The sequence below is a fragment of the Pseudonaja textilis genome, chromosome 7 (assembly GCF_049901715.1).
Source record: "Pseudonaja textilis isolate UNSWEBS1 chromosome 7, rPseTex1.2, whole genome shotgun sequence".
In the NCBI taxonomy this organism is placed as follows: Eukaryota; Metazoa; Chordata; class Lepidosauria; order Squamata; family Elapidae; genus Pseudonaja; species Pseudonaja textilis.
In genome coordinates this window covers 2,678,574-2,692,076 of record NC_141996.1, presented here as the reverse complement: position 1 = coordinate 2,692,076, position 13,503 = coordinate 2,678,574, and the positions used below count along the sequence as shown (strand labels likewise).

At 44.7% G+C, this 13,503-nt stretch overlaps 1 protein-coding gene across 1 annotated transcript in view; it reads left to right on the top strand.

Annotated features, from left to right (window-relative positions):
* ARHGEF17 (Rho guanine nucleotide exchange factor 17) overlaps positions 1–13,503 on the top strand; it is a 131,838-nt gene that overhangs the window by 83,688 nt on the left and 34,647 nt on the right. Inside the window, exons 2-5 of the mRNA XM_087936899.1 lie at positions 3,506–3,583; positions 6,523–6,705; positions 11,804–11,920; positions 13,292–13,384. Of these exons, the coding sequence (XP_087793025.1) occupies positions 3,506–3,583; positions 6,523–6,705; positions 11,804–11,920; positions 13,292–13,384 (471 nt within the window). The remainder of the gene's footprint in view (positions 1–3,505; positions 3,584–6,522; positions 6,706–11,803; positions 11,921–13,291; positions 13,385–13,503) is intronic.

The window sequence follows — 13,503 nt, the reverse complement described above, 5'->3', positions numbered from 1 at the left end:
GTTGGAAGGGACCTTGAAGGTCTTATAGTCCAACCCGCTGATTGAGCAGGAGCTCTGGATCAAGAAGACACCTCAGGGGTTGGACACGTCCTCCGAGAAGGTCAGAAAGAGTCATGATGTGACTCCCAAGACGGTGCAACTGTCATAACGACAAGTTGGTCAACAAGTACCCAAATTTTGATCAGATTGACCGTAGGGATATCGGTCGTAAGTGTGAAAACTGGACATAGGTCTCTTTTATTCAGTTGAAGGTGGGTGGACTTCAACTCCCAGAATCCCCTAGCCAGCCTGGACAAGCTATTATAAGCCAGTGGTAGCTAACCTTTTGGGGCTCCTGTGCCAAAAATTGTGCGCACGCTTGAGCGCGCATGCTCCAATGCCAGCACCCAGAAGGCAATATGACCCCCACATCCCCTGCGCATGTGCGTGCAATCCCCCCTTTACCTGCCCTGTGCCTCCCAGCTGACTTTCGGCCCGTTTGAGGCCTTTTTTGGCTTACCAGAGGCTTGAGGGAAGCTTCTGCAGGCTTTGCGGGTCGAAAAATGGGCCTGTTTTGTCACTTCCAGTATTTCCGGAAATACAGGAAGTTGACGAAATGGGCCTATTTTTTTGGCCTGCAAAGGCTTTCCTCAAGTCTCTGGGAGACCGAAAATCAGCTGTGAGGGTGCGCATGTGTCGTGAGGTAAGTTTGCCTGCGTCTCGCATGCTGTCACAAATGGCTCTGCGTGCCACAGGTTCGCCGTCATGGCTATAAGCCGCGGTTTTACTAAAACAAAACAAAACAAAACATTCATTAAGAATGATGTTAGCAAACTCTGTTTTTTTTTTTTCTTCTTTTTTATCACAGTGCAAACGTGTCTCCTGATAGTTGCATGCAAACTGTTCCTTGGGGTAGCCACCTGCACCCACAGTTTTTTGCTTTCTCTCTTCCTGGGATGTCTCCTCTCTCCCCCTCTCCCCAAGAAAAGAGGAAAGGGGGGGCTGTGAACCATAGGACCCCAGTTCCTCCTTCCCAAACGCGTCCTTACTCTCTTGCCAAACATCCGTATTTTGATTAACGGGGGGAACCACAAGGAAGTGGCCAAGATCATAAGCGCGAAAAAAATTTTTGGTCGTGAGTCTCAATTTCTTTCAGTGCCGTTGTAACTTTGAAAAGGGTCACTCAATGAAGCATTGTAAGTCGAGGACTCGCTATAAGAGAGCAATCCTGGGGGTTTCGGGAGAAATGCAGGCAGCTTTCCTCATAATGTATGGAACTGGGGTTTTTTTTTCCCCCAGATCTCTTCATTTGGAGAAGTTTTCAGCATGTACCTCTTGATTTTTGGCCTTAAGAGCAGAGCGTTGGCTCTCCAAACGGCATTCGCTTAACAACCGTGTATTCGCTTAACAAAATGGACAATATTTCAGCGACCTTGATTTGTTGCTTTGTCTTTAGTTCAACGCCTTCGGCATTCTTCTGCTTTCAATTTTGTATTCTGGGTATTTGTAGACAAATTCTAGACACGAGACAAATTCCTTGGAGGTTTTAACCACACTTGGCCAAATAAAGTGTTCTGTCCTGCCCTGTCCTATCCAGTCCTGTTCTGTTCTGTCCTGTCTTGTTCTGTCCAGTTCTGTCCTGTCTTGTTCTATACTATTCTGTCCTGTCCTATCCTGTCCAGTCCAGTTCTTTTCAGTTCTGTCCGGTCTGGTCCAGTTTTGCCCTATCCGGTCCAGTCCTGTTCAGTTCTATCCTATCTTATTCTGTTCTGTTCTGTCCTGTTCTATTCTGTTCAGTTTTTTTCAGTTCTGTGCTGTCCAGGTTTGTTCAGTTCTGTCCTGTCCTGTCCTGACCAGTGCTGTCTTGTTCAGTCCAGTTCTGTCCTGTGCCGTTCTATCCTGGCCAGTCCAGTTCCGTCCTGTCCTGTCCTATATTGTTCTGTTCAATTATGTTCTGTTCTGCCATGTCCTGTTCTATTCTGTTCAGTTCTTTTCACTTCTGTCCTGTTCAGTTATGTGTTGTGCTGTCCAATTTTGTTCAGTTCTGTCCTGTGCCGTTCTATCCTGTCCAGTCCAGTTCTGTCCTGTCCTGTCCTATATTGTTCTGTTCAATTATGTTCTGTTCTGCCATGTCCTGTTCTATTCTCTTCAGTTCTTTTCAGTTCTGTCCTATTCAGTTATGTGTTGTGCTGTCCAATTTTGTTGAGTTCTGTCCTGTCCCGTCCTGTTCAGTTCTGTCCTGTCCTATCTTGTTCTGTGCTGTCCTGTTCTAGATGGCCATCAGCCGAGAGTCTTTGGATTGTGGTGGTCTAGAAATACACCTAATAAGTAAATCCACACACTGCTCGCTCCCACGCCAAGGGGACTTTTATGGAATATAAATAGCAAATACATCTCATGCTTGGGGGTGGGGGCAGGCCAAATTCCAATTTAAGTGCTTATATTAAAAATGATCTTTTCAAAAGGTCGGGGAGGGGACGAGGGCCCTGGAGAGCTACCAGATCAGGCGGCTGTGGACTACAGTGCCCACCTACACTGGGCTTTGTAGTCCGTAATGGAAAAGAGGGAAGCCGCTTGTGGGGACCTTGAGGCTTAGGGAGAAAAGTTGAAGGCCGAAGAAAATGGACGCCTTCCTTCTGTCACCTGATGATGAGGTGGGCAGCCTTGCAGGCTGTCCTCAACTTACGGCCGTTTGCTTAGTGACCGTTTGAAATGACAACGGTGCCAGAAAAAAAGCAAATTACGACCGTTTTTTTCACCCTTACGGCCGTTGCCTCATCCCCTTAGTCAAATTTGATCCAAATTGGGAGACGCATGGCAGCTGGCCCACATTTACGAAGGTCGCAGGAGTGTTCCCGGGGTCACGAGATCCCCTTTTGCGACCTTCCAACAGGCCAAGGCAACTGGGGGTGGCGGTGGAGAAAGCCGGATTCACTTACTGACGTCACAACTCCGGGGATTCCTTTAACGACGGTGGCCAAAAGGTTGCAAAAAGGGGGCAAAATTTACCTCACAAATGTCTCGCTTAGCAGTCGAACATTTGGGGACCGGTCGTTGTTGTAAGTCAAGGACTACCCTGTCGAAACACCCTTCACAAACGTCTTGCTTAGCAAGCAGAAACGTTGTGCTCTTGTTGTCGTCATAAGTCGAGGACTAGCTCTATCGAACAAACCAAATAAAACTATGCGCCCCGTGTCGTTCTACCATTCGGACGTTCAACGACCATCTCAATCCCGCAGGATTTCTTTTGGGACAGGCTGTCAGTGGCTTGTAAATGTCGCCCTTCCGATCTCATATTTATTTATATTTATCTATAAATATAACCTGCACGTATGTTTGGGCCGGGAGGCGTCTGGGACAGCAGATCAGGTCCAGACCTGGACAGAGCGGTGGGAGGGTCATCGCTTCCCTCCGTGGTGTCCGTCCCAACACGAAACGGTGAGGATCATTTGCACCCCAGAGAAGGACACGGCGTACGTGCGGCGAGACAGATGATCTTTTAATGCCCCTCTGTTCTTCGTTGCAGGATATGCGGAAGCATGTCACCATGACCCTGTTGGACACAGAGCAGTCCTACGTGGAGTCTCTCCGTACCTTGATGCAGGTAAACCATCTTTCTTGGCAGGGGTGGGAATAGAAACGCCACAGGTGTCCGGAAACAAGCAGAGATGCTATTATAAAAATCCATTTGCAGCTTGTTATATCATTCGCACAAAGGATTGAACTGAGTTCAATGCTTGGCAACTGACTCATATTTATAAAGGTTGCAGGGTCCCCGGGTTCCGTGATAATCCCCTTTGGCGACCTTGTGACAAAGCTGTGATGACCCAACGGGGCGTGGCACAAAGCCCGCACAGTCAGATAGTCAGTAGGAATCCGTTTCTTAGCTCCAACTTTGCCCCCAATGTCCTGGTTACCTTCTGGGTTGGAGAAAAACTCTTCCAGGAAACAGCCTTTGGCTGCAGAGAATCAAGTCCAAAACATGGTCAACAAAAACTATAACTATAAGTCCAATCAAGGCAAAATGAGGTAATTAGTCCGGCAGGGCAGGAGCAAGAATTTCAGACGTGAAGGCACGGCAGTAAATTCAACACGGTTGGGAAGACACCAGGAACACAGACAACCAAAGTCAACACATGATAAACTCACGTTTGTTCTCAGCAGCTGACGCTCTCAGCTTGCGTCTCTTTTAAATTCTCTTCCCAGGTGTGGCTAACGAAGGGAATCAGGGCCCTTTCCTCCCCCGTAAGCCACGCAACCCACGTTGCTCCCTTCTCCGTTCCTCCCTGCGTGCCCTAGGATGAAGAGGGGGTGGGCCTGGGTCTTCCTCTGAACTCCTTCTCCCTTGTTCTCCCTCTCTCCTGCTCTGCCCAGCCAGACTTTGCCCTTCCCCAGTTTCCTCCACAGCCAACGGAGCCACACCTCCCTTCTCCCTGTCGGCTGTTCGTCTTCCTCCTCAGATTCAGACGCCAAAGGGGGCATGACACAAGCAAAGTCAGTGGGGTAGCTAGATTCGCTTAGCGACCATGTTACTGACTTAACAACCACAGTGATTCACGTAACAACAATAGCAAGAAAGGTTGTAGAACAGGGGAAAATTCACTTAGCGACTGTTTCACTTTGCAACAGAAGATTTGGGCTCCGTTGTGGTCATATGCCGAGGACTGCCTGTCATCAAAATTTGAGTGATTGGCAACTGGCATGTCTTAATGCTCTGTTCTGGGGTCATATAATCACCGTTTCGTAACCTTCCCAGCTGGCTTCTAACAAAGAAAATCAATGGGAGAAGCCCGTTTCACTTAACGGCCGTGTGATTCATTTAAAAACCAAGACGGTCATAAAACGAGGCGCAGCTCACTGAACCCCTGTCCTGCAATGGAACATTTGAACTCAGCCGTGATTCTAAAAAGTTCGAGAACTCTCTGCATTTGGGTTTGTTTTGTTTTTTAATTTTGGAAATTTGTTTTAATTTTTTATTTTTGGCAGTACTTTAAAGCGTGTGGCGTTCCCAGACTCAATTTTTGGCATTTTAAATGAACCAATTTTGAATTAGGTTATAAAACCTAAAACCTTGTGTGTCTCTATTCTAGGACATCTGTCCTCCACGGGGGCTCTGTGAAGTCAAACCGACTTCCTGTGCTTCTAACAGTAGTAACTGGGGAGAGGGATCTTGGAGCCCTAGTAGGCAACCCTTTAAAATACAAGCCAGCAGTTTACATCAGCTGCGAGAAAAGCCAACACAAGTTCTGGGTTGCATAAACAAATGGATAGAATCAGGATCATGTGGAGTGTTACTACCACTTTATTAGGCCTTGTTGTTAAGGCCACCCTTGGAATCCTGCATCTGGTTTTAGTCGCCAGGATGTAAAAAAAGATGTTGAGACTCTGGAAAGAGTGCAGAGAAGAGCAACAAAGAGGATTAGGGGACTGGAGACTAAAACATAGGAAGAACGGTTGCGTTGGGTTATGTCTAGTTTAATGAAAAGAAAGACTAGGGTTAGCAGTATTCCAGTATCTCGGGGGCTGCCCCAAAGAAGAGGGAGTCAAGCTATTCTCCAAAGCACCCGGGGGGAGGACAAGAAGCAACGGATGGACACTAATCAAGGAGAGAAGCAACTTAGAACTAAGAAGAAATTTCCTGACAGTTAGAACGATCAATCAGTGGAACAACTTGCCTCCAGAAGTTGTGAATAGAATAGAATAGAATAGAATAGAATAGAATAGAATAGAATAGAATAGAATACAATACAATACAATAATAGAATATAGAATATAGAATATAGAATACAATATAGAATATAGAATACAATTCAGGAATAGAATAGAATAGAATCTTTATTGGGAATAGAATAAAAATCTTTAGAATAGAACAGAATAGAATAGAATTCAGGAATGGAATAAAATCTATTGGGAATAGAACAGAAATCTATAGAATAGGAATGGAATGGAATAAAATAGAATAGAAATATGGAATAGAATAGATATTGGAATAGAATAGAATAGAATAGAATATTGGAATGAGGAATGGAATAGAAGAATAGAATAGAATAGAATAGAATAGAATAGAATAGAATAGAATAGAATAGAATAGAATAGAATAGAATACCTTTATTGTCATTGCATTCCACGAATACAATGAAATTTGAAAGCTACTCCAGCATAGTGTCCCAAACACTACATCACAATCATACTACAGTTTTAAAATAATAATAATAATAATAATAATAATAATAATAATAATAATAATAATAATAATAATAATAATAGGACTAAATCACACGTGCACTGTTTGATTCAAGACAATTCCTGCCTTGGAAAAGAAATTGTTTCTCAATCTATTAGTCCTCATTTTAAGACACCTCTAAAGCTCCAGCACTGGAAGTTTTTAAAAAGATGTTGGGTAACCGTTTGTCTGAAGTGGTGTAGGGTTTCCTGCTTAGGCGGGGGGTTGGTCTAGAAGACCTCCAAGGCCCCCTTGCAACTCTGTTATTCCGTTCTATTCTAAAGCCATTTACTTTGGTTTCCTCCTCTTCCTCCTTCCAGGGTTATATGAAGCCCCTGAAACAGCCGGAAAATTCCACCCTCTGTGACCCTTCGCTGGTGGACGAGATCTTCGACCAGATTCCCGAGTTGCTGGAACATCACGAGGAGTTTCTGGAGGAGATCTCCGAATGTGTTCAGAAGTGGCACGAGAAGCAGAAAGTAGGGGAGATCCTGGTCCAGTCTGTGAGTATCGTTCCCACGTGCCACTTCCGACCTCCAGAGGAGAGGGGAGAAGAAAGAGTTGATGGGCCTGGCTTCTAGATCTTCATAAACGTTGGCTTGTTCTTGACGTGCCCAAAATTCCATATTCTGATCATCTCGCCCTTCCCCAGATCCGACAACAATTCCCTTCGCGTTTCTTCAACATCGGAGGACTCCAAACTTGGCCACTTTAAGACTTTGTGGACTTCAACTCCCAGAATTCCCCAGCCAGCCATGCTTGCTTTTTTCTCTCTCTTAATCTCCCAAAGTGTAGAGAGATTGCAGAGGAAGGGATGACAAGAGAGCAAGCAATGCTGGCTGGGGAGAATTCTGGGAGTTGAAGTCCACAAAGTCTTAAAGTGGCCAAGTTTGGAGACCCCTTTTCTACGTAGATAACTCCTCTTGGTTCTTTCATCAATAGAAATCGGTTGCTTTATTCAAATTATCCATATTAAATAGAATACAAATTAAATTAAATGTCCATTGAGATGGGCAGCCTATCCATTTCATAAATAAATTAAATAAAGAGCCACTAGGGTCTATAGTAGTTAGAGGCACCAGGCTGAAAATGGGGAGATAGTCAGTTCAAGTCTTAGGTATGAGAAGTGGTTGGGTAACTTTCAGGCCTAAGGCAGGACTAGAACTCACCATCTCCTAGTGATTGGCCCAAAGTCATCCAACTGGCTTTCATGCCTAAGTCAGGACTAGAACTCACCATCTCCTGGTGATTGGCCCAAAGTCATCCAACTGGCTTTCATGCCTAAGGCAGGACTAGAACTCACCATCTCCTAGTGATTGGCCCAAAGTCATCCAACTGGCTTTCATGCCTAAGGCAGGACTAGAACTCACCATCTCCTAGTGATTGGCCCAAAGTCATCCAGCTGGCTTTCATGCCTAAGGCAGAACTAGAACTCACCATCTCCTAGTGATTGGCCCAAAGTCATCCAACTGGCTTTCATGCCTAAGGCAGGACTAGAACTCACCATCTCCTAGTGATTGGCCCAAAGTCACCCAGCTGTCTTTCTTGCCTAAGGTAGGACTAGAACTCACAATCTCTTAGTGATTGGCCCAAAGTCACCCAGCTGGCTTTCATGCCTAAGGCAGGACTAGAACTCACCATCTCCTAGTGATTGGCCCAAAGTCATCCAACTGGCTTTCATGCCTAAGGCAGGACTAGAACTCAACATCTCCTAGTGATTGGCTCAAAGTCACCCAGCTGGCTTTCATGCCTAAGGCAGGACTAGAACTCACCATCTCCTAGTGATTGGCCCAAAGTCATCCAGCTGGCTTTCATGCCTAAGGCAGGACTAGAACTCACCATCTCCTAGTGATTGGCCCAAAGTCATCCAACTGGCTTTCATGCCTAAGGCAGGACTAGAACTCACCATCTCCTAGTGATTGGCCCAAAGTCATCCAGCTGGCTTTCATGCCTAAGGCAGGACTAGAACTCATTGTCTCCTGGTGATCGGCCCAAAAGTCACCCAGCTATTTTTCTATACCTGAGACAGAACTAGAACTCACCATCTCCTGGTTTCTAGGTCAGCACCTTAAGCAGAATACCAACTTGGCTCTTCATTGATCCGATTCTGGTCTGCACCTCCATGATTAACTGGGCCTAACGGTGCTTCTTCGCTTTTTGAGGTTAACCAAGGTTGGCTTTCTCCTAGCTTCGCATTTGAATCCAGGAATTAGGTTTCAACAGTAATAAGGTTGTGTTTGGAAGGCAATAGATGGTGACTCAGAGACGTCATGTCATTGGTTAACTCAAAATCTGATTTTAGCAATCCCTTGGGAAAATATTCTCCAGCTTACAGGGCCACCTGGTGCGTCAAATGCTCCAGCTGGTAATTCACGAGAGAAATTTCTCGTAAATTGGTAAAATTGTGGATTTTTTTTTGTTCAGCTTGGCCTGGCTCTCAACGGTTCTCATGGGTTCTTCCTTCTGAGTAGCCCTAGGTAGCACAGGTAGGCCTCAACGTACGACTGTCAGGATTCCGGCATTTACCCCAATTGAATCATGAGCCAAGCTTTAAAAACTTCAGAGGAGTGGACATGCCGGCATGACCTGGATGAAACCTGTGATGACCCAGGGTATAACACAATAATAACCAAGTCACAAAAAAAATAGAAGAAAGTCCCTTTAATGCTTCCAACTTGGCCCCAATGTCCAATTATCCTCTTAAAGAAAACAGTTTGCGGAGGGAGTAATGTAGTCCAGCCCAAAGTAAAGTTAATTTGAAATAAAAAACCCAACACACCACACTGAAGGAATTACTACAGGCAGGCAAGGATGATTAATTGCAGACTTCTACCAGGTAACGCAGCAACCAAAGTCGGGAGGAAGCCAAAACACAGATAACCTCCGACAAGAATAATGCACGCTTTGCTTCCAGCAACTTTGCCATGCGCAGTTTGTCCTTTTAACCAGTCCTCCCAGCTGCAGCCAGGGAAGGGGATCAGGGCCCCTTCCTCTCCTGTAGACCGTGCCGCTCACATTGCTCCCTTCTCCGCTCCTCCCTGTGTGACCTAGGATGAAGAGGGGGTGGGCCTGGGTCTTCCTCTGACTGCCCATCTAGCCTGTGTGCCCTTCCCCAGTGACCGGAGCCACACTCCCATTCCCTGTCAGCTGTTCCTCCTCTCCCTCCAAGTCAGACTCCGACAGGGGCATGACAAAACCACAACTGACCCCTAAAATTCCTGTTGCGAAGTGAAACATTTGTTAAGTGAGTTCGCTCCTTTTTTACGAGTTTTCTTGCTGCAGCCGTTAAGTTAGCCAAGTGTTCCAAATTTTGATCCTACGACCTTGGGGGATAGTGCAATGGTCGTTAAGTGGGGGAAAGGGTCATAAATCGGTTTTTGGAATGCTGTTGCAGCTTCGAAGAGTCACTATAAACTATAAACACTATAGTTATAAGAGAACTATCTCTTTTTTATTTTAGTTTTTATCCCAGAGCTATAATTGCACTGAAGAACCACCATCAGTGAGCTGTTGAACAGTATTACTTGGTCTGTTGGGCGGATGCTTGTGTGTTTTTAGGAGGCCGGGAATTTTGGTGGGTAGGTTGGTGTTTGGGGATTGTCGTGTGTGTGTGCATGTTGAGTCTGGTCTCTGGGTGTTATGTGAATTTTGTTGTATGTGTATGCTGTGTATATACGTACAATGACAATAAAGAATTCAATTCAATACCATTCAATTGCCGAATTTTCTATCTGCGTTTGGCTTAGCTGAGCTCAAAAAAATAGGGCAATACCTGGATATGAGCTTAAGGTTTGCTTGGCAGCTGGTTTCTTCTTTTATGATGGTTAGCCCATCACTCTGAGATCCCCTGGTGGCCCCCCATCCTATTCATTTACTTACTTAATCATCAATTTTATATACCTGCCCATCTTACAAACAAGGCTAGCTATGGCTACTTGACAGTGCTGTGTTTGATATAGCCTTCTTATTATAAATAGTCCTTGAGTTATGACCCCAGTGAGGCCAAAATGTATGTTGCTAAGTGAAACATTGGTTAAGTGAGTTGTGCCCCATTTTACAAACTTTCTTACCACAGTTGTTAAGTAAAACATTACAGTTATTCAGTGAGCAATATGGTTGTTAAGTGAATCAGGCTTCTCCGTGGACTTGGCTTTGTCCGACGGTCACAAAAGGGGATCATGTGATACCCAGGGACACTGCAACTGTCATAAATATGAGTCAATTGCCAAGCATCTGAATTGTAAACAGGTGTCCGTGGGGATGTTGCAATGGTCACAAGTGTGAGTAATGATCATAAGTCCATTTTTTCAGTGCCATTCGCGAGCCTAGCACCCAGAAGGCAATGTGTGCGGACCCCACCTAATCACCTCCCGCCCCCTTACCTGCACTGCGCCTCACAGCTGATTTTCAGCCCATTTGGGGCCTTTTTCGGCCTCCCAGAGGCTTGAGGGATGCCTCTGCAGGCTTTGCAGGCCAAAAAATGGGCCCATTTCATCACTTCCAGTATTTCCGGAAATACAGGAAGTTGACGAAATGGGCCTATTTTTTCAGTCCGCAAAGTCTTTCCACAAGCCTCTGGGAGGGCAAAAAAGGCCTCAAATAGGCCGAAAATCAGCTGTGAGGCGCACGCATGCGCAGTGAGGTCAATTTGCCTGCAGCTCGTGTACCGGCACAAATGGCTCTGCTTGCCACCTGTGGCACGCGCGCCACACGTTCGCCGTCACAGTCCTAGGTGAATACTGACAAATATATTGCAACAATGTTAGTTTCCCACCCCTAATTAGGATTGCAAAATTTTTTTTAAAAAAACCCAATGGCTACCAACCTGCCTTCCATGGAGGACCTGTATCCTGCACGAGTGAAAAAGAGGGCTGTGAAAATTATCTACAGACCCCTCACATCCCGGACATAAACTGTTTCAACTCCTTCCCTCAAAACGAGGCTACAGAGCCCTGCACACCAGAAAAAATAGACACAAGGGGAGTTTTTCCTCCAATGCCATCACTCTGCTAAACAAATAATTCCCTCAACACTGTCCAACTATTACAAAGTCTGCACTACTATTACTATTAATCTTCCCATCGCTCCTTATCACCCATCCCACTTGTGACTGTATGACTGTAACTTTGTTGTTTGTTTCCTAATGATTTATATTGACTATTTCCTAGTATGATTTGATTGCTTATTGCACCCTATGACGATTATTAAGTGTTGCACCTGATGATTCTTAACTCTCAATGAATGTCTCTTTTATGGACACTGAGAGCATTTGCATTAAGACAAATTCCTTGTGTGTCCAATCACTCTTGGCCAATAAAGAATTCTTCTTCTTGATTCTATTTTGAAGTGATTGGCGTGTCATCTATCTACTATAGTATTAATGGGAAAATAGTTGACAAGGTAGAACAACAGCAAAATTAAAATTTCAAATCCCTCCACTAACAATCAATTATTTCTATTTAACTTGCAGGAAGTTTACCACGGCTTCTTACCTCTCCCCAAATCACCCCGGTTGTTAACTCGGATCCTTTTTTGGATCAAATATCCCTGTTTCCACATTTGTTAATTCTTTTACTCTCTCTCTCTTTTGTATATATATAGTTTTCCAAAGATATCTTGGTGAATATTTATTCTGCCTACATCGATAACTTCCTAAACGCCAAAGATGCCATAAGGATCGCCAAGGAAGCCCGGCCAGCGTTTATGAAATTTCTGGCGGTAAGAAGTCCTTCTGACTGACCTGCTTTCACTTCTTGTTGGACAGAAGCCTTCTAAGAAACGATGAACTTCCAGATAATTCGTTCTGCCCTGTGCTTCTCTCTGTTTTGTGCTTTCTTTCTTTCTTTTTCCCTTTTTTTCTTCCTTCCTTCTTTCCCTCCCTTCCTCCTTCATTTCTCTTTCTTTCTTTCTTTCTTTCTTTCTTTCTTTCTTTCTTTCTTTCTTTCTTTCTTTCTTTCTTTCTTCTCTTTTTCCCTTAATTCTTTCCTTCCCTCCTTCCTTCCTTTCTCTTTCTTCCCTCCCTTTCTTTTCTTTCTTTCCTTCTTTTTTCCATCTTCTCTTTTTCCCCTCCTTCCCTCCCTCCCTCTCTCTTTCTTTCTCCCTCTCTTTTTTTTTTTCTTTCTTTCTTTCTTTCTTTCTTTCTTTCTTTCTTTCTTTCTTTCTTTCTTTCTTTCTTTCTTTCTTCTCTCTCTCTCTCTCTCTCTCTCTCTCTTTCTTTCTTTCTTTCTTTCTTTCTCTACTTCTTATGTCTGTTTTTTAAAAGGACTTTATGGCTGTTTGCATCTTCTTGGATTGTAGTCATTAACGAGGCTCATTAATTTGATGCATGTTACCACCTCCCCCAATCAAATGTCCTGGGATCTACATATCCCACAATCCCTTAACCTTGGCCATATTGACTGAGGGATCCTTGGTGCAATCCTCAGCTTGGTTATTTCTTCCAGACATTTCATTACCAAACTAGATAACAACATCATCATAAAAGTCACCCAACTGGCTTTCATGCCTAAAGCAGGACTAGAACTCCCTGTCTCCTGGTGATTGGCCCAAAATCACCCAGATTTCATGCCTAAGGCGGGACTAGAACTCACCATCTCCTGGTGATTGGCCCAAAGTCATCCAGATTTCATGCCTAAGGCGGGACTAGAACTCACCATCTCCTGGTGATTGGCCCAAAGTCATCCAGATTTCATGCCTAAGACGGGACTAGAACTCACCATCTCCTGGTGATTGGCCCAAAGTCACCAGTCAGCTCTCATGCCTAAAGCAGGACTAGAACTCCCCATCTCCTGGTGATTGGCCCAAAATCACCCAGATTTCATGCCTAAGGCAGGACTAGAACTCACCGTCTCCTGGTGATTGGCCCAAAATCACCCAGATTTCATGCCTAAGGCAGGACTAGAACTCACCGTCTCCTGGTGATTGGCCCAAAACCATCCAGATTTCATATGTCTAAGGTTGTATATTAGAATTCTCTGTCTCTCGGTTTCTAGCCTGGTGCCTTAACTACTAGACCGAACAAGCCACCTTTTATTTGGAGATATTTAAGTCTCTTTTTCTTTTTTTTTAATTCTTGGTTGCTCCCTGTAGCAAAGCATGAGGGAAAACAAAGAGAAACAGGCCCTGTCCGATCTCATGATCAAACCAGTGCAACGAATTCCACGCTACGAACTTCTGGTCAAAGTGAGTATTTGAAGCACGGCGGTTGATTTGGCTCAAAGGAAACCGCGACCAAAGAGATCAGGATCAACGGCGCTTTTAACCTGGCTTAATACAGAAGTCTACCCAGGTAGTCTACAACC